This window comes from Taudactylus pleione, unplaced genomic scaffold (genome assembly GCF_031769625.1).
Source record: "Taudactylus pleione unplaced genomic scaffold, aTauple2 ptg000905l, whole genome shotgun sequence".
NCBI classification, from domain to species: domain Eukaryota; kingdom Metazoa; phylum Chordata; class Amphibia; order Anura; family Myobatrachidae; genus Taudactylus; species Taudactylus pleione.
Window position 1 is genome coordinate 65,221 of NW_028285306.1, and position 25,164 is coordinate 90,384.

The following is a 25,164-nucleotide window of genomic DNA, read 5'->3' on the forward strand; positions in this document are numbered from 1 at the left end:
GGAATTGCGAGACTCAATCAATCAATGTTTATCTTTAAAATGTTAGAGGAGTATTCACTTATAATCTGAGGCTGATTAATGCAAACAGTCATTGCAGTGTTGTCTGTCTAAGACCAGCTGGAGACCAATGTGTTCAATATTTTGAAGGACTGTGGATGATGTAACAAAGTTTGGAGTAGTAAAGCGGAAAGCGGAAGCTGATGAACAGTACAGGGGAGCGGTGTCCAGGGGTGAGAGTGCCGGGCTGGTACAGTAAGTGTCACCTACCTCTCTTGTCTGTCTTCTCCTTAGCCCATACTGTCAGCCATATGTTTTACATGTTATTTTATGTTATACTGGCCACTCTCCCTCATTGTCAGGGAGACTCCCTGAAATAGTAGCAGTCTCCCTGATTGCACCTTACTCCATTATGAAGCTGTTATATAAAAAAAAAACCCAGATAGTATTATTACCTTGAATTGGTTAAAAGGCATAATGACCCCCATTTACTAACAAGTTTTATCACCTAAACGAGTGATACATTTCACTGTGTATGATAAATGGGGCTCCAGCCAATCCGCTCCCAACTGTCATTTTTGTAACAGTTGACAGTTGGGAGCTGATTGGTTGAAGCACCATTTATCATACACAGTGATATTTATCACTCGTTTAGGTGATAAAACTTGTTAGTAAATGAGGCCCTATGATCCCTATGGTTACATGCATTTTCTGAAAAAGTATCAGTGTGTTTTCATGAACTAAAAAATCTTACTAACTGCTTTTTGGCTGGTTTACATTTGGCGATAAGTCAATTTTATGACACGCCCCTCAGATGTAGCAGTACACACCCATCACATGTATGACACGCCTCTCAGATGTAGCAGTACACGCCCATCACATGTATGACACGCCTCTCAGATGTAGCAGTACACGCCTATCACATGTATGACACACCTCAGATGTAGCAGTACACGCCCATCACATGTATGACATGCCTCTCAGATGTAGCAGTACACGCCCATCACATGTATGACAAGCCTCTCAGATGTAGCAGTACACGCCCATCACATGTATGACACGCCTCTCAGATGTAGCAGTACACGCCCATCACATGTATGACACACCTCTCTGATGTAGCAGTACACGCCCATCACATGTATGACACGCCTCTCAGATGTAGCAGTACACGCCCATCACATGTATGACATGCCTCTCAGATGTAGCAGTACACGCCCATCACATGTATGACACGCCTCTCAGATGTAGCAGTACACGCCCATCACATGTATGACACGCCTCTCAGATGTAGCAGTACACGCCCATCACATGTATGACACGCCTCTCAGATGTAGCAGTACACGCCCATCACATGTATGACATGCCTCTCAGATGTAGCAGTACACGCCCATCACATGTATGACACGCCTCTCAGATGTAGCAATACACGCCCATCACATGTATGACACGCCTCTCAGATGTAGCAGTACACGCCCATCACATGTATGACACGCCTCTCAGATGTAGCAGTACACGCCCATCACATGTATGACACGCCTCTCAGATGTAGCAGTACACGCCCATCACATGTATGACACGCCTCTCAGATGTAGCAGTACACGCCCATCACATGTATGACATGCCTCTCAGATGTAGCAGTACACGCCCATCACATGTATGACACGCCTCTCAGATGTAGCAGTACACGCCCATCACATGTATGACACGCCTCTCAGATGTAGCAGTACACGCCCATCACATGTATGACATGCCTCTCAGATGTAGCAGTACACGCCCATCACATGTATGACACGCCTCTCAGATGTAGCTGTACACGCCCATCACATGTATGACACGCCTCTCAGATGTAGCAGTACACGCCCATCACATGTATGACACGCCTCTCAGATGTAGCAGTACACGCCCATCACATGTATGACACGCCTCTCAGATGTAGCAGTACACGCCCATCACATGTATGACACGCCTCTCAGATGTAGCTGTACACGCCCATCACATGTATGACACGCCTCTCAGATGTAGCAGTACACGCCCATCACATGTATGACACGCCTCTCAGATGTAGCAGTACACGCCCATCACATGTATGACACGCCTCTCAGATGTAGCAGTACACGCCCATCACATGTATGACACGCCTCTCAGATGTAGCAGTACACGCCCATCACATGTATGACACGCCTCTCAGATGTAGCAGTACACGCCCATCACATGTATGACACGCCTCTCAGATGTAGCAGTACACGCCCATCACATGTATGACACGCCTCTCAGATGTAGCAGTACACGCCCAGTTTACTGCCGCGCTGATAGGTGCTGCTTTCACAATCTCCCTGAATTGCTTTTTCAAAAGTAGGCAATTGTGTTTTATGTATGTGCCTGTATATTTATACGGCACAAGACAATGCATACAGCCCCGTACAGTATATATGACATACATCAGAAGGAACGGCAATTTAACATATTACATTACAATAGGAAATCCCATAAACTTTGTTTAAGCAGGAAATTACCCACACTTGCTCACTGCGCACTGCCATTTTGCTGCGTCCCAAGTCACTAACACTGATGAATAAGTACAGAATTTGAATATATATATACACACATATACACACTTTTTTGCGCTTTACCTTTTTTCTAACACGTTTCGATGTCACATTTTAACCCAAAACACATATTTTTACTCTAATACAATTCTTGTCCCAGCTCCATCCACTGGGAGGAAATCCAAGATGGCCGCCCACACACTGAGCACAAACCGAGACTGTAGAACTGATAGAACGCCATATTCTCCATCCACATGTGTAACTTTATTCTGTGATATTTGGAATATACGTACAGATCTACTGGAAGGAAGATGGAGCACTTCAAAATCTCTGTGAATGTCGGGGCGCTGGCGACGGCAGTATTTAAACTGACCTATGAAGAATTGCTGAAACGCCACCACGGGATTTACGAATTGCAGCTGAAAGTTAGACCCCAGCAGCTGGTGGAAAACTTCCAGGTGAGTGGGTCATTCCTTGAGACGTTTACAATGGTTTAATTATGGATAGACCCGTTTTCCGCCATGGCTGATCGGAGCACGGCAGAGATGTGCACGTACCCCCAGTGTTTTGGTTTTGTCAAAACTACCCTCAAGTATTTTGGTTCTTTTCTTAAAATTTATAAAAAAAACAGCTAAAATCATTTCATTCTGACCTGTTTACATGCAATCCAACACCGGAGATTCCGTTTTTAAATCCCAATTCCGAAATGACCGCAGACCCCAGCTGGGACTTGATTCGTTTCGGATCCCCAAGTTCGGGTGTGTTCGGTATTAGGGAAAACCGAATGGCTCATCTCTAGTGCAAGGGGGCTGTGCGCTGGGTGTGTTTCCTTACAGGCCACACAGACAACAGCAGATGTAGTGGCAGCCTGGCAGGGTGATACAAGCTGTTGCCAATCGGAGCATTAGGATATCTTTTAAAAGCTGCACAGAGTACTTAATATGTCCATGTATTAAGCCAGATTTAAATGGGAGGAACCAGGCCAATAAGTAGCCAATCCAAGTACAGAGCGGGGGAATCGAAGGCTTTTCTATATGAAACTACATCTAACTTTATTTTATTTAACCAATTACTTGCTCCCACCGGTTGTGCACCAGGGGGTCCACCAGTCACTAAGAAGATTATGAACCCAACTAGTTTGGTACCTGCTCTGATGTGTGAGCAATCCTTACAGTAGGGAACGCTGAGAACACGGATTAGTGGTGGAGACACCAGCTCCTAATGGTGCGTACACACTGGGCGATATTACTGAGCGATTGCACGATTACGACATCGTAATCGTGTAATCGCTCAGAAATCGTGCACTTTTATGTCAGAAACGACCAGCGATGCGCACTCCCGCTGGTCGTTTCCGACATTGTCCATCGCCTGAACATACAGCTCAATCTGCTGATAACGACAGATTGCCCATGTTCTGGAATGATGGAGTGTGCCTGCACTGAGCGACTGATCGTTCAGTGTAGGCACTGCAGGGGATCAGGAACAACGGTACGATTACGATGTCATAATCGTACTGTCTTTCCTGATCGCCCAGTATGTACGCACCTTAACTGTCAGTTTCCACTTCAAAATGATCATAATGATGTTTTATCTTCATCCACTTTATCTCTCTCCAGAGCTTAGTACATCTACCCCTTTATCTCTCTCCAAGATTTAATACATCTCCCCCTTGGTCTGATTCAGCGTTGCAGGCCATGCGACCGCATCGTGTGCTCAGAAAAAAATGCATATTCACATCTGTGCGCCGTCTCCCATACGTCCGCTCGTGAAAGCAGCCACCATCACTATCGGCGCGCATTTTGCACCAGATCTATCGCTGGTGCCAGAGATCCGACTTAAATCGTCTCTTTGTACACTCACCACTCGCAAGATGGCGGCCCCACTGGGGGGGGGGTGAATGAATACGGCGCAGGGGAACCTTTACCCTTTTCCATAATTGGAACCCTGGGTCTCTGATACTTTCACATACACAGAAACGGGGACAATTAGGACAGATGAATAAAAGTAGGGACGTTCCCCGTAGCACATAATGGACAGATGACCTGGATATAATCGGGCGCACATGTTACAATGCACCTTTCTACTTCAGGGTCCATAGGGGGTCCACAGGGTTGACCTTGGGGTATAGCTGGATCTGGATCCATGGGCACCACGCAGTTAAAGCTTTAGCTGCTCCCAGGATGCACTTGGGTCCGTCCTCCTCTATACCCCGCCCCCGGCCACAGCACCTCAGTTTGAGTTGGTGCCCGGCCGGAGTCGGGTCACCTGCGCAGGGGGGTTGCAGGAGCAGCCCCCAAAAGCTTTCTATTTTTATTTAAAAAAAAAAAAAAAAAAAAAAAAAGAGCCTGTTAGATTTTTATTTTAAAACAGAGGCTCTAGTGTGGCAGCGACGGGCTGTCTATGCAGACGCCCACGCTGCCGCTCTCCTTCTCCGCTGGCGCCGCGACGCCAGTACTGCACTGGGGATCGCGGCGGGAGGCCAGAGTCCGTACTAGCCGGACTCTGGGTCCCTCCCTGGACTGCTGCCGGAGTCGCCGGGGACAAAGTAAGCCGCGAGTCGCCGATTAGCGGCGGCTCGCGGGTTTTGCCTGCAGATGCAGTCCTTTGCCCCCGGTCCTAGGGGACAGACCGGGGGCCGCTAGCGGTGGCGGCGGGCTCCCCCTCTGAGGAGGAATAACCCGTGGGACCACTAGACCACCAGGGATATATGGCAAGCGGGATGCCGGCAAGCCCTGGGGTTAATATGCTAGCCAGGGGAGGAAGCCTTCCCTGTCAGCGGCTCCTCCCCTCAGCTCAGCGCGCCTTTCAGCACGGAGTCTGGCGTCGCTGAGCTGCAGCTACTCGGCCACTCCTCCTCTGAGGTCTCCAGCGGCCATTTTCTCACAGTGGCAGCGCAGATCTTCAGGGAGCACGCGGACCGGTCCCCCTGTGTACCTCTCCCCTGATTAAGGACAGCGTACACAGCACTATACCCCTCCCAGACACTGAATCTGGGCAGGTTGATTGTAGTGGAAAGGTGCAGTGAGTATATCTTCCTGCATGGTATGTGACTTTTGCTAGTGCTGCCTGTCTGTGCTTATTTTCCGCTTACTGTCAGCTTATACCTATCCCTTTACTTCTCCTACAAGCCCTACAGGTGTGTGGGGGAGGGGCGTTTCTACTGACCTCACTTATATAGATCACGTATTTGTGAGGTCCGTCACATACAGTTGTGTGCTACACAGTGCCGTATTGTGGGCTGTTGTTTAGCAGACCGGTGAGTGCGTTTTCTTCTGCCCTGTTGCCAGATATATTTTTTGACTATATAATATATTTTGTCATGTCGGACGAGGAGATTGAGCACTCAGTGGCTCCGGTGTTGGCCTCCTGCGGACGATGTTCTGCAGGAGTAGATAGGGAGGATTTGTCACAGGATGGCCTGTGTAGTCGATGCCAGGTGGCTCCTGGCCCATCCAGACCTTCTCTGGCGCAGGAACCACCGTGGGCGATGTTTTCTCAAGTACTGGAGTCTATTGCGGACCGTCTGTCGGTCCCGACTGCTCTCCCTACTAGGTCGTTGCCCCAGCCAACCATCCCCCATTCCCCGGGTGTCCCGCAGTTATTGCGGAGTCCTCCTGGGTCTCAGTCGGTGGGTCCCTATGCGGGGTTGCCTATGTATATACAGGCTTCCCCTGTGCCGCAGCAGCCTGTGGTACCTTTTCAGGCCCCTATGGTGACTCCTCCACCCTGGGTGGATGTGCTCTCCAACTCCGTGCAAAATTTGGCGGCCGCTTCCTCGGCTTTTCAGTCAATGTTGCAGACTGACATGCCTTCTAGGATTTCAAAACGCCCACTCATGACACGGGCTGCTCAGGTATCGGACTCAGAGGGTTCCTCAGATGATGGGGAGGTCCCTGATGACACTGACTCGGACGCCTCGGTCCAGGAAATGGATACCAAGTCGTCCATTAATGTGCGAGCACTAGTTAGGGCGGTGCGAGCTATTCTTCTTATAGAGGATGAGGCACCGGTTCCTAAGTCGTAGTTTCCTAGTTTCAAAAAAACTAAGGTGGCTTCTGCAGTGTTTTCCCTGTTGGATCAGTTGACGGATCATATGGCGGTAGCTTGGCAGGCGCCCAGTAAGAGATTCCTTCCTCAGAAGCGGTTGGCTTCTAATTACCCCTTCCCTGAGGCACATTGTAAAAAATGGGAAACTCCACCGGCGGTGGATTCCCATGTCACCCGTTTAACTCGGGGCGCCACCTTACCATTACCGTCGATATCCTCGCTGAAGGATCCCACGGACAGGAAAGTTGAGACTTGCTTAAAGTCTATTTACTCCCTCTCCGGGGCGGTGGCCCGACCGTCCATGGCCATCTCCTGGGTGGCCAAGGCCATTGAGGGGTGGGCCAATGCATTGGAAGATACCTTCCCGGACGACGCTCCGGATGTCCAGCGGGCGTTGTTGGGACAAATGAGGGACGCTGCTTCTTACATTGGAGAAGCTTCTTTAGATGCTAGTCTGCTGACCTCGCGGGTATCGGCTGCAGCGGTGTCTGCCCGCCGATCCTTATGGTTGCGGTCCTGGAGAGCGGACTCTGATTCAAAGAAAGGTCTGGAGGCCTTACCTTTCAATGGGGAATTACTATTTGGTCCGGACTTGGACAAAATAGTGGACACCCTGGCTAAATCCAAGTCGGCCTTCCTCCCTTCGGCGGCACTGCCTGCTAAGGTTCGGAGTTCGGCTTTTCGTTCCTTTCGGGTTCAGGGTAAGGCGAAAGGTCAGTCCTTCCCGAGACAGTCTGCGAGTAAGACGGCCTCTAAACCCAAGAAGCAAGCCTGGAGTGCTCGGCGCCCTTCTTCCAAGCAGGAAGATAAACCTGCGGCCTGATGGGACGGGCCTCCCTCTGGGGGACCTCAGAGTGGGAGGCCGACTTCTTCTATTTGCCCAGTGCTGGCACAATACCACCGCGGATGCCTGGGTTCGAGAAGTGGTCTCCCAGGGGTACGCCCTGTCTTTTCGGCACAGACCAACCCACCAGTTTTTCTGCACAAGTCCTTCTCAGGACAAGACCAAGGCGTTACAGGTTCAGGAGGCTATAGAGTCCTTGCTGAAAGCAGGAGTCATTGTTCCCGTTCCTCTATCACAACGAGGGACGGGGTATTATTCGTCTCTGTTTCTGGTGCAGAAACCCAATGGTTCTCATCGCCCTATCCTCAACTTGAAGTCTCTGAACAAATTCCTCAGAGTTCCCAAGTTCAGGATGGAAACGTTACGTTCCATCATTCTGGCGATGGAACCGGGGGGATTACATGGTGTCCCTGGACATCCAGGACGCCTACCTCCATGTTCCGATAGCATCTTCACACCAGCGGTTTCTGAGGTTCGCTATCCTTCAACACCACTATCAGTTCCGGGCGCTACCCTTTGGTCTCTCCACGGCACCGAGGGTGTTCACGAAGATTATGGCGGTCATGGCCGCACATCTTCGGAACCAGAATGTACGGCTGCTGCCGTACCTGGACGACCTCCTGTTGCTGGCGAGCTCCCCGGAGGTACTGCTTCAACATCTCCACCTGACAATCGCTTGCCTGCAAGCACACGGGTGGTTGATAAATTGGAAAAAGTCCTCCCTGATTCCATCACAGCGGATGGTTCACTTGGGAGCCCTGCTGGATTCGCGTCAGCAAAGGATCTTCCTGACTCCGGAGAAGGTCGCCTCCCTACAGCTGCGGATACGCAGTTGCCTGAGCCGTTGCCGCCTGTCGGTCCATTCGGCTATGAGAGTTCTGGGGTCCATGGTGTCGACATTCGACATGGTGGAATTTGCCCAGTTCCATTCCCGGCCCCTGCAGGGGCTGATTCTATCAGAATGGAACGGGTTACCTCACCGGATCCGCTCTCAGGTGCTGGTGTTGTCTCCGGACGTTCGGCTATCTTTGGCTTGGTGGCTTCAGACAGCTCATCTGGTCGAGGGGCGCCCATTTTGGATCCCGGACTGGGTCCTGCTCACGACGGATGCCAGTCTCCGGGGTTGGGGGGCAGTGACCGGCTCTTTGTCGCTTCAGGGTCGTTGGTCAGCGGAAGAAGCACTTCTCCCCATCAACATCCTGGAACTGCGGGCAGTATACAGGGCCCTGCAGTCGTCCGGCCCCGCTCTGCACGGAAGGGCGGTACAGGTGCAGTCCGACAACGCCACCACGGTGGCGTAAATCAATCACCAAGGCGGAACTCGCAGTCAGGCAGCGATGTCGGAGGTGTCTCGTATCCTGACTTGGGCGGAGGGTCACATTCCAGCGATCTCGGCGGTCTTCATCCCCGGAGTCCTCAATTGGGAGGCGGACTTCCTCAGCCGTCACGACGTGCATCCCGGGGAATGGTCGCTTCACCCAGAGGTGTTTCAGCTACTCGTGGACAGGTGGGGACTGCCGGAGCTGGACTTGATGGCCTCCCGTCACAATCACAAGTTGCCCGTTTACGGGTCAAGGACAAGAGACGCAGGTGCAAGTCTGGTGGACGCGCTGTCGGTGAAATGGACGTTTCACCTGGCGTATCTGTTTCCTCCGATATCCCTGCTTCCTCGGGTTCTGCGGAAATTCAAGCAGGATGGCGGCATGCTCGTGCTGGTAGCTCCGGCGTGGCCCAGACGTCCATGGTACTCCGATCTCAGGAGCCTCTCCATCGACGCTCCGTACCTTCTTCCTCAGCGTCGGGACCTGTTGTCTCAGGGGCCCTGCCTTTACCCGGATCTGGGTCGGCTGTCTTTGACGGCGTGGCTCTTGAGACAGCCGTCTTGAGGTCTCGGGGCTTCTCCAGTTCGGTTATTGGTACCATGCTCAGGGCACGCAAGCCTGCTTCAGCACGGATTTATCACAGAGTGTGGCACACTTACTTTCAGTGGTGTGAGTCCAGACATTATGATCCTCAGGTGTTCCGAGTTTCTAGGATCTTGGAATTTCTTCAGCCAGGATTGGATCTCGGCTTACGCCTTGCATCTCTGAAGGTTCATGTGTCCACTTTGTCCGTGTGGTTTCAACGGTGGATTGCAGTACTACCAGACGTTCACACCTTTTTCCAAGGTGTTCTCAGGATCCAGCCTCCCTTTGTGCCTCCTGTGGCTCCTTGGGACTTGGCGGTGGTGCTACGGGTCCTGCAGGGTCCTCCGTTTGAGCCTCTTGAGGCGGTGGAGCTCAAGTGGCTGACATTTAAGACGGTTTTTCTCCTGGCAATTGCTTCGGCCAGGAGGGTGTCTGAATTGGGGGCGCTTTCCTGTCGCCCTCCTTTCCTGATTTTTCACCAGGACAGAGCGGTGCTCCGCACTCGTCCTGAGTTTTTGCCCAAAGTGGTCTCGAAGTTCCATATTAATCAGGAACTTGTTGTGCCAGCTTTTCAGTCCCCTGATCTTTCAGCTGGTGAGACTTCCTTAGATGTGGTCCGGGCGCTTAGAATTTATGTAGACCGGACGGCTTCGGTTAGGAAGTCTGATTCCTTGTTTATCCTCTTTGGTTTTCACAAGAGGGGTTGGCCTGCCAACAAACAAACGTTAGCCCGTTGGCTTCGTTCCGTTATTTGTGAGGCTTATGCACAGGAGGGCTTACCTGTGCCAGCCTCTGTTAAGGCTCATTCCACTCGTTCTGTGGGTCCCTCTTGGGCTGCTAGACGTGGCGCTTCTGCTGTTCAGCTGTGTAAGGCGGCCACTTGGTCTTCAATTCAAACGTTTTTGAGGTTCTATGCGTTTGACACCTTTGCCTCTCAGGATTCATCCTTTGGGCGCCGGGTACTCCTTTCAGCACAGGAGCGTCCCCGCCCTTAGTTGTACTGCTTTGGGACATCCCCAAGGTCAACCCTGTGGACCCCCTATGGACCCTGAAGTAGAAAACAAGAGATATGGTAAGAACTTACCTTTGTTATCTCTGTTTCTACGAAGTCCATAGGGTCCACAGGGCGCCCGCCCTGACGCACCTGGCTTCAAATGGGCTGTGTGGCTGGTCACCGGTTTTCCATCTCCCATTTCTGTGAGTATGGTTTCTTGTGTGTTCCAGTCTTCCTTCTCTCTGTTTAGTCTCCTCCTCCGGCCTTGGCTGCTTACCAACTGAGGTGCTGTGGCCGGGGGCGGGGTATAGAGGAGGACGGACCCAAGTGCATCCTGGGAGCAGCTAAAGCTTTAACTGCGTGGTGCCCATGGATCCAGATCCAGCTATACCCCAAGGTCAACCCTGTGGACTTCGTAGAAACAGAGATAACAAAGGTAAGTTCTTACCATATCTCTTGTTTTCCGTGACCCTTAGATAGTGGATACATTTATTTCCTCTGCTCTTGCAGATAACCGTCGACATCATGGAGCCTCAGGAAATCAGTTTTGTAAACGCCTTTGGGACGTTCATCACGAATGAACTGACGGAGACGATTGACATAAATCACACGAAGAACAAGGTGACTGCTTATTGGATTTTTTCTTTCAAAAGGGAATGAGGACGTTTCAATTCTTATGTGATTCTAATTGTAGATAATGTCTGTTACAGGCGCATATTGTATTTAAACCAACCGTGGATCAGCAGCGCAAATGTCCTGTCTGCGCAGAGACGCTTCTGGACGGCGACTTTGTTGTAAAATATGATGTTGAGAGAGAGACTTCAGCTGGAAATATACAGGTGATGTATTATATACAGGTTATATATTATATACAGGTGATGTGTTATATACAGGTTATATATTATATACAGGTGATGTATTATATACAGATGATATATTATATACATGGTATATATTATATAATGATGATGTATTATATACAGGTGATGTATATCTATCTATCTATCTCATATCTATCTAATCTATCTTTAATAAAGTTCCCGGTTCTGGGGTCTGTGTGTTCATTTGGGCTAATTTCAGGAAGGTTTAGATGTATGAACCATTCACCTGTGACAAAAGGGAACCGAGCAGGGACTATTTTATCACAGAAACAATGTAATCTTACACCAAGCTAAAGTGGCGTAACTGTCCATGGTGCTGAAACAGCAAAGTGAGAGCCGATCAGGGATAGCAATGTGCCCTGTTGCTTAGCATCAGTCTAGAGAGGGGAGGGAGTCAGGGACTGAGCAGGATCACGTCTGAGGCAGACAGAGAGTAAGAGACAGCCTCCAATGAAACCATGAAGATGCCCTGATGCAGTCAACTTAGCCAGGGGAGCCATAGCTATCAGGAGTTTAATAAAAATAAACGACCATCCGTACACCATCGAATGATTTCTAGTGTAACAATTTTAATACTTATGATTTATGGAAGACCGTCTGGTCATCATAGTGTTGTCAATATGAGGGGCCTATTTTTATGTGTAATGGCCTGGAGCTGTATTCCCATATGCCGCATTGTTCATCTGGTCCTGAAACCATCTATATACGATATGCCAGAGTACAGATCAGATTCCTCATTGGGAAGGACATCGGGTGTCTCCGATATATCTAAAGAACAGTATTGAGAGCAGCGGTAACAGCCGCCCACGCCATCACTCTCATGCCCCAGTGCTTCGGTGTCTGCGGTGCCACTTTACATAACTATTTTGTCGGCTCTGCTCTCTGTTTATTTGTTCTGTTCATTTGTTTTACAATTGGCAGCTTCACTAATATTATTCTGCAAACATTCCTACGTCAACTAATTAGTGTTGCAATCGGCTGCAGTGCGCTGTCTCCACAGGCTGGCAGGCGGCTGCATTATCTCAGTACTGAGGGGAAAAAATAGCAACACTGACCATGTACAAAAAAAGGCCTAAATGCCCAATTTGTTTATCGTGGGCGTGTGAGCCGCTGAAATGATTATAAACCTTCTGGAATAAAGATAGATTCTCCCGAAGTCCAGTATTAGGCATGTTGGCCTGTGTCACTGGATGGCAATTAATTTGTTCAGATATTGTATATAATACTATATATTTGGAACAGTTCCTGATTTGGGGGTCTAGTTACTAAGCAGTGTTAGGAGACAGAGTGAAAAGTGATCAGGTGCCAATCAGCTCCCAACTGTCATCTTTCAAACACAGCCTGTGAGATGACAGGAGCTGATTGACTGGCACCTTATCACTTTCTTATCACTTTTCACTCTGTCTCCTAACACTGCTTAGTAAATAGACCCATTAGTCAGTAGCCGCTGGGATTTTTTGTTGAATGAGTCAACCTGAAAACTCAAATTAACCTCAGAAGTGCCACAGAAATTGGTACTTTTCCAATAATTTAAATTTCCTATGTACCAGCCAAATACCAATATTAGAATAAGTTTGCATGTTAACATGCGCACATTGGGGCTGATTCTAAGTGGGAGGCCATGTTTGCGTGATGCCATGGAAGCCAGATCCACTACCTTATGCTAATGCCAGTTTTTATTGTGCGTTTGCAAGTAGGAGGCTGCACCGCCCACTGTGTTTCCGTTCACTAACGTAACTTTCACCATTAGTATATGGGCACAGGCATCAGCCACATGCTGGACGCAGGAGATCCATCAGAAACCTCTTATTTTTTTATTCATGTACACAACTCAGAAAAATAGCGTGGAAGTATAGTTACACCGGAACGTACGTTCCTACGTCACTCCCATGATACGCCCACGAGACGGATCTCTACCATACCATCTGGAGAACCATGATGGCCGCCAACATCAGAGGCACGCGCTCAGGGCAAACACCAACCTGTAAATAGGTATTGGCATATGTGTAGACATGGTACCAGTGGCAGGCGGTAAGGCCACCACAGAGCCTGGAAGTGAGGGTCCCCCCGCTCCCACCCAAGACCCATCAAAACAGCTCGGAGCCGCTTCAGAGGATCTGGTGCATGCACAGTAAAGCAACGCAAGAGTCCAGAAAGCTAGAGCCATATCCAAATTTTGCTATGGTGTCCGTCATGCACTGTTCCAGCCCCTGCATGGTGTGCTGCAAACGTCCGTCTCTTTGTAATGGACCTTCCCATCGTTCTCCTCCATTATTCTCCATCTATTCCTGCTCTGATCCTTTAGTATAGTTCAGAATATGAGAGCAAAGGTCCTATCGCTATGAATGGTCCAATACTGTGCCATGTAGTAGCAGCGGCTCCATGTGTCCTGTAATGAATTGTAGAGCAGCGGTTGTCAAACTGGTCCTCAAGGTCTCTTAACAGGTCATGTTTTCCAGGCCACCTGTGGATCTGTAGAATGTGCCAGTAAGGAATGAATGCATTTGAGCACCAGCTGGGTGGTCTGGAAAATGCGAACTGTTAGAGGCCCTCGAGGATTGGGTCTCCATCCCTGTTATAGAGGAACGCCGGGACCAGATCTATGAAGTTATAGCTGATACTGTGGATATACTATAACAGCGCATAGGAGATGTCACAGTGGATATACTGTACTTCCCTTCTCCTATTACTACATGAGACAGTTATTCATAAATGTTCTCCGGTTATCATATGTTCTGCTGCCTGCAATGCTCTATTCAGGGACGGACTGGGGCTGTAGTTCAGCCCTGGCAGTCCGCCCTCTGCGCACGCCTTAGGCGCGCACACTCGCAAAGGGGTTAAGTTTCAAGGGGGCTTGCCGTGAGCCACGGGGGCGTAGCCTGACATTCCATTACACGGATCATCAGATGTTATATTTTATACACAGGCCCGTATTCAATTAGCTGCGATAATTTCTCCAATGAAGGCGAAATCATGTTTTCGCCATCGGCGCGTCTTTTTAAACAGTTTTTCCCATTTCTTTTTCTCCCTATTCAATTAGAAAATAGCAAAACGGCCACTTCAGCGATATTGAACCACGCAATGCGGGAGGCGGAGAATTCGCCAGGGGGCGGAAACTTATCGGCGGTTTGGTGTTCTTTTTTTCCCGGGTTTATAAGGTCTGATGGCAGTTGGCGAATCAACAATTAAATTAGGCAAAAAGTTTTTGGGTGTTTTGTAAGCAAAGTTTTCGCCAAAAAACACGTGAAAAAGGCTTTTCACCGTTAATTGAATACGGGCCTTAGACATTATGCGTCCGATTCAGAGCTGCACGTAATTTCCGTGAATAAATGCGTAGTTTCAGTCCACCTGTATTCAGCATTGCGCTTGATGATCTCTGCATGCGCTCACCCCTGGATAGCCCGCGATTGTGTCAGTACATCCCCACGGCAAATGTATCCTACATGCGAGGGCACGGTTACCGCCAGGAAACACCCAGTCAGACACAAGTGGGGATACGAGTGAGATGCAGCCGTTACTTATGGACGCAGGGCCTGATGCATGCGCAGTGCGCTGAAGATCGCGAGATCCGTACGCTAGCGGAAACTGCGTGAAACTTTGAATGAGGCCCTATATTCTTATTTATGATTCTTTCTGGATTCTTGATTATTCATTACCTGAATCATTGTAGTAACTCGCTCAGTGGGCCTTATTCACAGAGGCGCGCTAACGCCGCCACAGCTGCAAATTGCTACGCAGCGTCTGTGTGAAAATATGCAAATGTTGCAGCTATCTGGATTTGTAGTGAGATGCCCACTGGCGGCTTCGCAAACCCTGGTGACTGCGTTAGAAGACGCACCATCGGTTTTGAGTATGGTCACCAAGAATGGCCGCAGAGCTGTGGCGCAGGAGCACTGCGCACGGGATCACATACGCAGGCTGACATGCCGTGAAAATGGTCGCAACACAATTGTCGCGTCTGAGTCACCACACCCCCGTTGTCGCTTACAAACGGTCCCAGCCTGTCAATCACTTTGTATATAAATCCTCACTGTGAGGGACTGTGAATATAAAACGTGAAGCTTGCGCAGTGCGTCTCAGATCACCGATAGTCGCCCTACCGCCTAAACATGGCCAATGCCTCCGTCTCTAAATAATTGTTCCTGATTTTTGTAGTGTCCTTCTTTTCCGCCTGGTAATAAGGACTTTTCTCACCCACAGATTGTCAATGGGTACTTTGTGCACTATTTTGCTCCTGCCAGTCTTCAGAGGGTCCCTAAGAACGTGGTGTTTGTTATTGACTGTAGCGGGTCTATGAGGGGGCGCAAGATGCAACAGGTAACGCAGCAAATTTGTGGGGGTTATTATTGTCACATTGTTACATATTATACCCTTTTCAGACATAAGCAAAAACACCGTAATTTGCCGGGGCAAGGCTAGTCGACCCGGGGTCCTGCTTATGGCTGAAATGGTCAGACCCGGGATGACCGCTCCAGGTCCGCGACCCTGCAATCGACCAGGGTTATTCCCGGGACTTGCAACCCGTGTCAATAACCTGGCTTATGTCTGGGTGCCCAGGACATGCCTAAAAAGACTTGATTGGCGGGCACAGTAGCGCTTGGAGATGACATAATCTGTAAGCGTCCACTGTTACTCAGGTCACTGGAAGTGAAGGGTGACGACGCGGGAATAACCCAGATCCATCGCCCCGGGTGTGAAAGTGGGTAGGTACTAAAACCCCGGCTTCAACTTGTGCTAAGTGGGCCTGATTCAGAGGCACTCGCTCTGAATCAGGGCGGGCGCTGTTTTTTTTAGGAGCGGCCTCCTGGCCGTTCGCATAGCTGTGGATGACCACCCACAGCTATAGCGAGCGGCCATGATGATGGTGGCGATGGTCTTGACCATCGGGCTTGCGAGGAGACCCTTGTGGTAGGGTCTCGTGGCCGCAAGCCCCAGAGAGCTTCTGGCTCAAATAGAGCCGGAAGCTCTCCCACTGACATCACTGGTGATGTCAGTGGGGCCACCCACAAACGGCAGGCGTTCGCATGGGAAGCCACCCCCCCCGCCACGCCTACAAAATGGGGCGAGCTGTCGATCAACATCGACAGCAGCCCCTTTTGTAGTGAGTCCCGGAGCGAGTGCTTTTTGCGCTCGCCCCGGGGGCTCGCGTGCGCACTGGGCCACCATCGACCTGGTTGTGAGCACTCAGCGCTTGCGACCGGGTCGGAATCAGGCCCAGTGTCCAGAGTCTGAGATGGGTTAAAGCTGGGATTTATGTCTGAGAGAGGTCCTACAGTACAGTTCATTGGCAGACGCATCATATGGCAAATTTCTTTCCGAAGTTATGGTACAGTCCTCTAAACATCTACTGTACGCCCGATGCCAACGGCTCCCGGCGGGGTCCTATAATTACTACTATAGGTGGCAAATAGTCTAATTAATAAACGTATACTTGTATAATCCCCCAGTGTTGTTCATTTGGAGTCATCACCTCGGGGGTAACATTGTGGCGGTACGTTTGTGAAATCTGCTTGTACAACCGATCTGCAGTCACTGAAACAAATATTCCCCCATGTAGAGGTGCCCCGTGCTGTGCGTCTGTATAAAATCGCTATAACGATAATCATCGTACCTGCTGTTTTTATCTATAGACATTTGAAGCCTTCACAAAAATCCTGGAAGATTTGCCAGATGAAGATCACGTTGGGATTCTAAAATTCAACGAGAATGTTGTTAAATGGAAGAATAATCTGGTTAAGGCTGAAGCAGACAACATCAAGAGCGCAAAAGAGTTTGTTGCACAAATTGTTGCGAGAGGAAGTAAGGAAACAAGACAACTTTATCTTTGCTAAGATGTCTATGACTTATAGCTAGGGATGGCCATTGGTGGGGTGTACATCGGTGGGGTGTTACCACCGATGGCACAAAAACCATCTATGGTGAACCATCGACGGTTTGCACCCCTAAATGGCCACCACTGCTAGCAGCATGGCGGGGCCAATCAAAAACAGGGGCAGGGTTTAGCTGTCATCGAGGGACGGGGCTAAGCTCCATCCTGTCAAGAAAAAATATAACTATCGGTTCACACTCATCCATCGATGGCAGAGAACCACTGCCATCGATGGTAAACCATCGATAATTGTCAGCTAACCATCGATGATTGCTAACTATCGATAGTCGATGGCCAATTTCTAGTTATACTTATAGCAGAGTAATATTCCTGATTTATACTATTATTATTAGTTACTCCTTTTATTATTATGATGATGAATATTGTACACATTTATATTGCAGTAAATAATATTGTTATAACTGATGACAGATCTGTGACATCATTAGGAGCTCTGTTTACACTCCTGCGGTTTCTGTGACCTGAGCTGTTAGTGGACAGACAAGGAGGTCAGGCGCACAACAATAGCATGTGTCTGCGTTGCGCACAGGTTCAAATGAGACCGCATCTGGCGAGTTCTAGCAAACTGCCCATGTGCCGCAGCAAACGCACGCCTCCTGAGCTGAACGGATTTCTCTCCATTAACTGGGTGTACGCAGGAAAGATTACATCGCGTGGAGTGTCAGGGCCGTGGTGCCAAAGTTACACCAGTTGTGCGTGTGCAGAGGGGACACATATTTTAGATGGACCTCCTGCGCCAAGCACGGGTGTAGGTGTAAGGGATATATTTACTAAAGGTCAATTTTAAAATAAATGAAAATCGATCAACGTCGATGCTTTGGGGCTAAATCACACATTTACTAACAGACTATGGGCCAGATTCAGCAAGGATGGCAATTGCAAAGCTGCACGCAGGCTATAGATATATGATATATGCACGCAGGCTATAGATATGATGTATGCACACAGGCTATAGATATGATGTATGCACGCAGGCTATAGATATGATGTATGCACGCAGGCTATAGATATGATGTATGCACGGAGGCTATAGATATATGATGTATGCACGCAGGCTATAGATATATGATATATGCACGCAGGCTATAGTTATGATGTATGCACGCAGGCTATAGATATGATGTATGCACGCAGGCTATAGATTTGATGTATGCACGCAGGCTATAGATTTGATGTATGCACGGAGGCTATAGATATGATGTATGCATGCAGGCTATAGATATGATGTATGCATGCAGGCTATAGATATGATGTATGCACGCAGGCTATAGATATATGATGTATACACGCAGGCTATAGATATATGATGTATACACGCAGACTATAGATATATGATGTATACACACAGGCTGTAGATATATGATGTATACACACAGGCTGTAGATATATGATGTATACACGCAGGCTATAGATATATGATTTATGCACACAGGTAGCTTTGCAATTGCGATCCTTGCAATAATGCAAATGTAGCAGGAGGTGTATGACCATCGGTGGTTATTGATCGCGATGGTGCACGGCGCCGGGCCTCAGCTTACTCAAGCTGGCTTGCAAACCCAGGGCACTGCGCTGATCAACGCAGGTCACTCCCGGAAAACGGGGCGGACCCGTTTCCGGCAATATCGGCCGCCCCCGCCCCTTAAATGCCTCTGCCTGTCAATCAGGTAGAGACATTTAAGGTCTGCCTGTGACTACGCAGGACCCATTCTGCACATTCGTAGAATGGGTCCTGCACAGGCGCAGATTCCCGATAATCAGGCCCAATGTTTGATTTGTTTCTTTTTAAGTGTTCGTAAATGTGGGCTTTAGCCCCAGCAACACATCATCAATATTAATCAATTTTCATTGATTTTAAATCAAGCAAAATCAATTAAAATGGACTATTAGTAAATATACCCCTTAGTGTCAATACTAGTGATGACTTCTGCCCTAGCTGGCGGGAAAAAATTAGGGCAGAGCGATGCGTGCGCTTTAAGGCGCACGTTTAGTCACAGTAGACTTCCATTTGCCATCAATCCTGATTCTGTAAGCGGGCGGCATGGTTCTTGCAAAATGAACTAAATGGCTTCTGTATTCCATAACTCCCAGTTATGGAATTATGTTGTCCAAGCCGGGACAACATAGGCCCTGATTCAGAGCCGGACGCTCTGACCAGAGCGCTCGCTCTGAATCAGGGCCCTCCTCCATTAAAATGGAGCGTCCTCCTGGACGCTCGTATAGCTGTGGGTCACCACCCACAGCATATACGAGCGTCCAACAAGATTGCGGTCGGGTTTCCCAGCCACAAGCCCATGGGAACGCCTCCGTCTGGCAGGCACACCCCCGGCACGCCCACCAAAGGGGGCGTGCTGTCAATCAACATCGACAGCATGCCCCCTTTGGTGCGAGACCCGGAGCGATGGAAAGCCCGTCGCTCGCCGGGTCTCGCGCATGCACATGACGGAGCTCCCTCCGTCATGCGCATGCGCAGTGGGGAACATCGACCCACTTGCGAGCGTACTGCCGCTCGCAAGTGGGTCTGAATGACCCCCATAATCCCCGCCACTGATCACCCCCAAATGCGTACATTACTTGCATTGAAACCATTTGGTGGGTCTGCAGATCAGTGTTTCCAAGCATATCTCGCGCCATGTTATTGTGGGGCTGACAATTCTGTGCCCCTCTGCTACCATTCAGAGAGGGTTCCAGAATACCGATGCGTTTCGTGGATCATCTGGCCATGTCATCAGAATTGTATAAAGGAGAGATTTGTGCTCTTTTCATGTGCAGTTAATGCTGATTGCAGGGTAGCAGCGTCGGCTGAGGAATTATTCCATATCACGGATCTCTTGTGTATACAAAGCGGAACTCTCCTTTTATTCAAAGCTCTTTGATCACATATGTCACAGCATTACCAACTGTGATGAAGCAGTTAGATGACCTACAAAACGCATCATAGGATTATACTATGGCTAAACCATTCTCTGCCAAACGCAAGCTATTGTACTGCTATGTACTGATAAATGGCATTTAGACCAATTTTATACTTCATCAATTCATTTGCTGGACTGGATTATACATTCCTGGAACCAGTAAAACCTGCACCCAAGAGAAACTTCTATGTTCTACTATCACATGTATATCTGACAACATTCCTGATGGTAACATTGGGATATATAAGACTTTGCCTTTGATCTGTGCCAAATATGACATAGCGCTCTACAGAGAATGTTTAATCATTCGCAGTATTCCTTGCCTTGTGCAGTGTAAGCTCTATACCATCAAAGCAGTGACGTGCGGTGAGGTCAATGGCTGGGGAGGCACACATGGAGATCTGAGTGCTGGGAGCCTGTCTCACTCCCTACTCACTGTAACTCTCCCCTCACTACACTAAGCTTCAGTGTCCATTGATAAAAATGATTACAATACACAAAGAAGATGTTTCTAAGTTATAAGTTTCTTCTTTGTATTATTGTAATAAATTTTATATCAAATCTCAGGAGTATGACGGGGGAGGCTCTGCCTCACCTGCCTCCCTTGACTGCACATCCCTGATTCAAAATGGCGTCCATCTGGTCAGTCAGAAAGGTATCACGGTATACGTTCAGGAAGCCGGCAGACGGAATGCCTACCGCCGGCTTCCAGACATTGTTATCCCGACTAGGGACTGCCATTTGACCGGCGCCCGGCATCCCGATCGAGCAGGTGCCGGGCGCCACAGCAGACAGCCGTGGGGGGGAGGGTTAGGTTTAGGGCTCCCGGGGGGGACTTAGGGTTAGGCACCGCCCCGGAAGTTTAGGGTTAGGCTAGGGGGAGGGAGGGTTAGGCACCCCCGGGGGACTTAGGTTTAGGCAGCGGGGAAGGGGGGGTTAGGTTTAGGCACTTAGAGGGGGGGGTTAGGGTTAGGCACCCTAAAGGAGGGTTAGGGTTAGGGGGTTGATTAGGTTAGTGAATACTTACCTAGGGACGATTGGGATTTTCTCCTCTGTCAGGCAGGCGCTGTCGGGATTTGAACCGCCGGCCAGGGGTCCAGCGGTAATTCATACCGATTCCGGTATCATCATGGCTCCCCAGCATGCTGCGCAAATGGTAGCACTGCGCAGAGGGGGGCGGAGCCATTTTAAGGCAATTCTCCTCAGACCCACGCATTTCAGGATTAGTACATATATATCTCAGAAAGCTACAATGTGTCTATATGCCTCTTCCTAGGTAACACTTCATGGTTATGGAGTTCGTGTGCTTGTTCTTTACTATGTAAATATTTTGTCATTTTAGGTACTGATATAAATTCGGCTTTATTATCTGCTGCGGACATGCTGAAAGATGCCAGAACTAAAAAGTTATTACCTAAAATAAGTACCTCAATCATAATATTCCTTTCGGACGGAGACCCAACTGTAGGTGAGCCGTGATCTCATGCAATGCTGCTATTATTATACTGACCTTAAATCTATTCAAAGGTCAATAATGACATTTTCCTTATCTGGTGATAAATGTCCCACAGCCGTATTACAGCTATAATTTCTCTGTGGAAGGAAAACAAGTTTGGCTATCAACGCTAATCATGTCATGTGATGGTATAAGGGAGAGCAAGTGTCATGTGATGGTATAAGGGAGAGCAAGTGGGGGCGGATGTCACACTGAAAACAGAGCTCAGAGGGGTGTTTCAAAGCCTCTCAGCTTACTAAATCATTTGCCATGTTACTGTGGTTGCCATGGTAGTCATGGGAGTCACGGGAGCTTGTGTTTTCAGATCCGTATCTGGACCCTTGGGCCTAGCTGAGGGACAAAGTAAAAACTTGCAGTTATTATGAGATTCCTGTGCATTAAACCACCAGGGCCGGAATAGCATTGGGAGTAAGGGTGGAATCTCTGAGCAGATATGGAGCCAGAGCATGTACTGGATTCAGCATAAATAAGGACTGGAACCGATCATGGAGATCTCAACCCCGGACCCTGAATCCAGGAATCCCGAGCTGGTACCTACTACTGGGAACTTAGAAGATATAATTACAATGAAACTCAGAACAGCCGTAAGCTACACTTGAAACAGGATCACAAGACTCGGCCTGGAGACCAGAAACGAGGAACTCAGGACCTGTGAACTGAACCCGGCAGACTGATAATCAGGACCGTGAATGGAGCCTTAGACTCGGCGCTAATCCCAGCTACCAAATACCTGAAACAGGAAACCTGTCACAGCCGATGGAAATGGTAATAGATACCGGTTATCTGGTGGTACTTGTGACAGGCACAATGATATAATAGGCCAAGTGCGGGATGTACTAAACAGAAAAATGCAGTTTTCAGGGTTTTTACCGCATTCCCTATAACCAATAGAAGGATATCGGCTTCTTTTCTAGAGGCTCCCCCTGAAGAGGGATCCAGCCCATCTCCCCCAGCGATGCACATCCTTCTTCTAGCCGCAAAGCACAGCTCTTATCGGTAGAGTTGTCCTTTGCGATGTAAAGCACATTTCTAGGTACATGCTGCAGTATGTACCCGATAATAGGCGGGATGTACCTCATTGCGGATCCCCGTCCCGTCCCTAGAGTGGAAGAACCTGTCTGAGTAAATGCTGAGCAAACTGGAACAAGCAGGAACCGGGAACGTTTTGAGGAAATCGGGAACAGAGCTGAAGCATTGGAGCCCGGAGCCAGGAATCCACATCAGAGAAGTGAGCTGTTCTGGAGTTCAGGGCTGCTTTAAATTCGGAGCTCTCAGTGCTCATTGGCAGGCTGAGTCATATGAGTGCTGTCTCTGGAATCTGGTTGGACTGGGCTGGTCACCTGATGAAATCCAACATGGCTGTGGAGGTTTGTGCTCTGATACACTGTGGACAGCCAAATAATGTGCAAAAATCTCAGAGATGGCACCGTCAGACACAATAAGTAGCGCTAAGACCCCGATGTGTGACAGTGTGATGCTCGGAGAAACTCCAGGAAAGTCTCTATTTACTAGCAGCCTGAAGAAACAAGCCAAGGAAAATGGTAATTACCGTATTCATTTTATATCCTGGCGCAGAGATCTATGCTCCGTTATGATTGGATTAACGCCTTAACTTTACAGTTTTGTTGCTCTTGTGAAAAACAATTTTCCTCTAAATGTGCCTTCATACATATAAACTCTTGTGTTACCTGATTCCTGTATTCCTATCGACATAATTTATACTGCTGAGTGTGTTATTCATTGTTGTCTATTACAATTCTATTTTATTGTTTTTACGCCTCTGTTTCATCTCACAGGTGTCCAGGACACCGACAAAATAACGAGTAATGTGAAAGAGAAAGTTGACGACCTGGCGACGTTATATAGTTTGGGATTTGGCTCAGATGTAGATTATAATTTCTTGGAGAAAATGTCCTTGGAAAATGGAGGACTGGCGAGACGCATCTATGAGGATTCGGACTCCGCTTTACAGCTGCAGGTAACGATGTTGATAAAGGGGAGATGAGGGGCAAAGGATAGTGTGACACATTTTTGTTATAAGTGGTGGTTTAAATATGAAATACACGGGGTAAATTAAATTTGCTAAAGTGAGCGTTTTTAGAAGGGGAGATGTTGCCCATAGCAACTAGTCAGATTCTAGCTATCTAGAATCTGATTGGTTGCTATGGTCAACGTCTCCACTTCTAAACACTCTCACTAAATATACCCCCAAATATAAAGCAAAAAACATAGCACTTGACTGTTGGGGGAGGCAAATGTAACACCTCAAACCATCAGCTCCATGATCAGACCCCACTCCGAGACGCTCCCACCTAGGACTGACACTAGTAAGCGTGCACTTTCAGACCTATACATCCTCTAGATATGTACAGATGAACAGCGCTATTAGACCTGGTAGCTTTAACCTATAATAACAACCCAATTGGTTATATATAATGTGCAATGGAGGACCTGCTACTGAGGATGTTGTGGGTCATTCCATGACGAAACGCGTCTAGCAGCCCACAGCATCGACTATTACACCATTGGAACCTCATCTGGACTCATTCCGGGCCGGCACCAATATCCCAACTCCAGCAGCTTCTGTACGGAAATCACGCCATTCGCAGCCAACCCTGCAAAAACATCAGGACGTGACCATCTATATCAAGGCTGGTAATTACATAAAAGCTGGATATTATCCCGGATTGATTGATTGAGACCAGTGACTGTCACTAAATTATGTTGATTGCTATTTAAATTGAGACTTTTTAACAGACATTTATTCATCGGTTAATCCATCCATTATTCAATTGATTTTATTATTGTCTATATACAGTCAGGTCCATAAATATTGGGACATTGACAGAATTTTCATATTTTGTCCTCTATTCACCACCAGAATGGCTTTGAAATGAAACAAACAAGATGTGATTTAACTGCAGACTTTCAGATTTAATTTGAGGGTAATTACATCCAAATCAGGTGAACGGTGTAGGAATTACAACGGATTCTATATGTGCCTCCCACTTTTTAAGGGGCCAAAAGTAATGGGACAAACTAAACAATCCTAAATCTAACTTTCACTTTTTAATACTTTGTTGCAAATCCTTTGCAGGCAATTACAACCTGAAGTCTGGAACGCATAGACATCACCAGACGCTGGGTTTCATCCCAGGTGATGCTCTGCCAGGCCTCTACTGCAAATGTCTTCAGTTCCTGCTTGTTCTTGGGGCATTTTCCCTTCAGTTTTGTCTTCATCAAGTGAAATGCATGCTCAATCAGATTCAGGTCAGGGGATTGACTTGGCCATTGCATAACATTCCACTTTTTAGCCTTGAAAAACTCATTGGTTGCTTTTGCAGTATGCTTCGGGTCATTGTCCATCTGCACTGTGAAGCGCCGTCCAATGAGTTCTGAAGCATTTGACTGAATATGAGCATATAATATTGCCCAAAACACTTCAGAATTCATTCTGCTGCTTTTGTCAGCAGTCACATCATCAATAAATACAAGGGAACCAGTTCCATTGGCAGCCATACATGCCCAAGCCATGACACTACCACCACCATGCTTCACTGATGAGGTGGTATGTTTTGGATCATGAGCAGTTCCTTTCCTTCTCTTCTCTTCCCATCACTCTGGTACAAG

General features: G+C 48.3%; 1 protein-coding gene across 1 annotated transcript in view; it reads left to right on the forward strand.

The window, feature by feature from the left end:
- LOC148473873 (inter-alpha-trypsin inhibitor heavy chain H3-like) overlaps positions 1-25,164 on the forward strand; it is a 136,613-nt gene that overhangs the window by 15,476 nt on the left and 95,973 nt on the right. The window contains exons 3-10 of the mRNA XM_088459328.1: positions 148-252; positions 2,839-3,001; positions 10,846-10,956; positions 11,046-11,174; positions 15,417-15,533; positions 16,847-17,015; positions 21,361-21,486; positions 23,331-23,512. Coding sequence (XP_088315454.1) covers positions 148-252; positions 2,839-3,001; positions 10,846-10,956; positions 11,046-11,174; positions 15,417-15,533; positions 16,847-17,015; positions 21,361-21,486; positions 23,331-23,512 — 1,102 coding nt within the window. The remainder of the gene's footprint in view (positions 1-147; positions 253-2,838; positions 3,002-10,845; positions 10,957-11,045; positions 11,175-15,416; positions 15,534-16,846; positions 17,016-21,360; positions 21,487-23,330; positions 23,513-25,164) is intronic.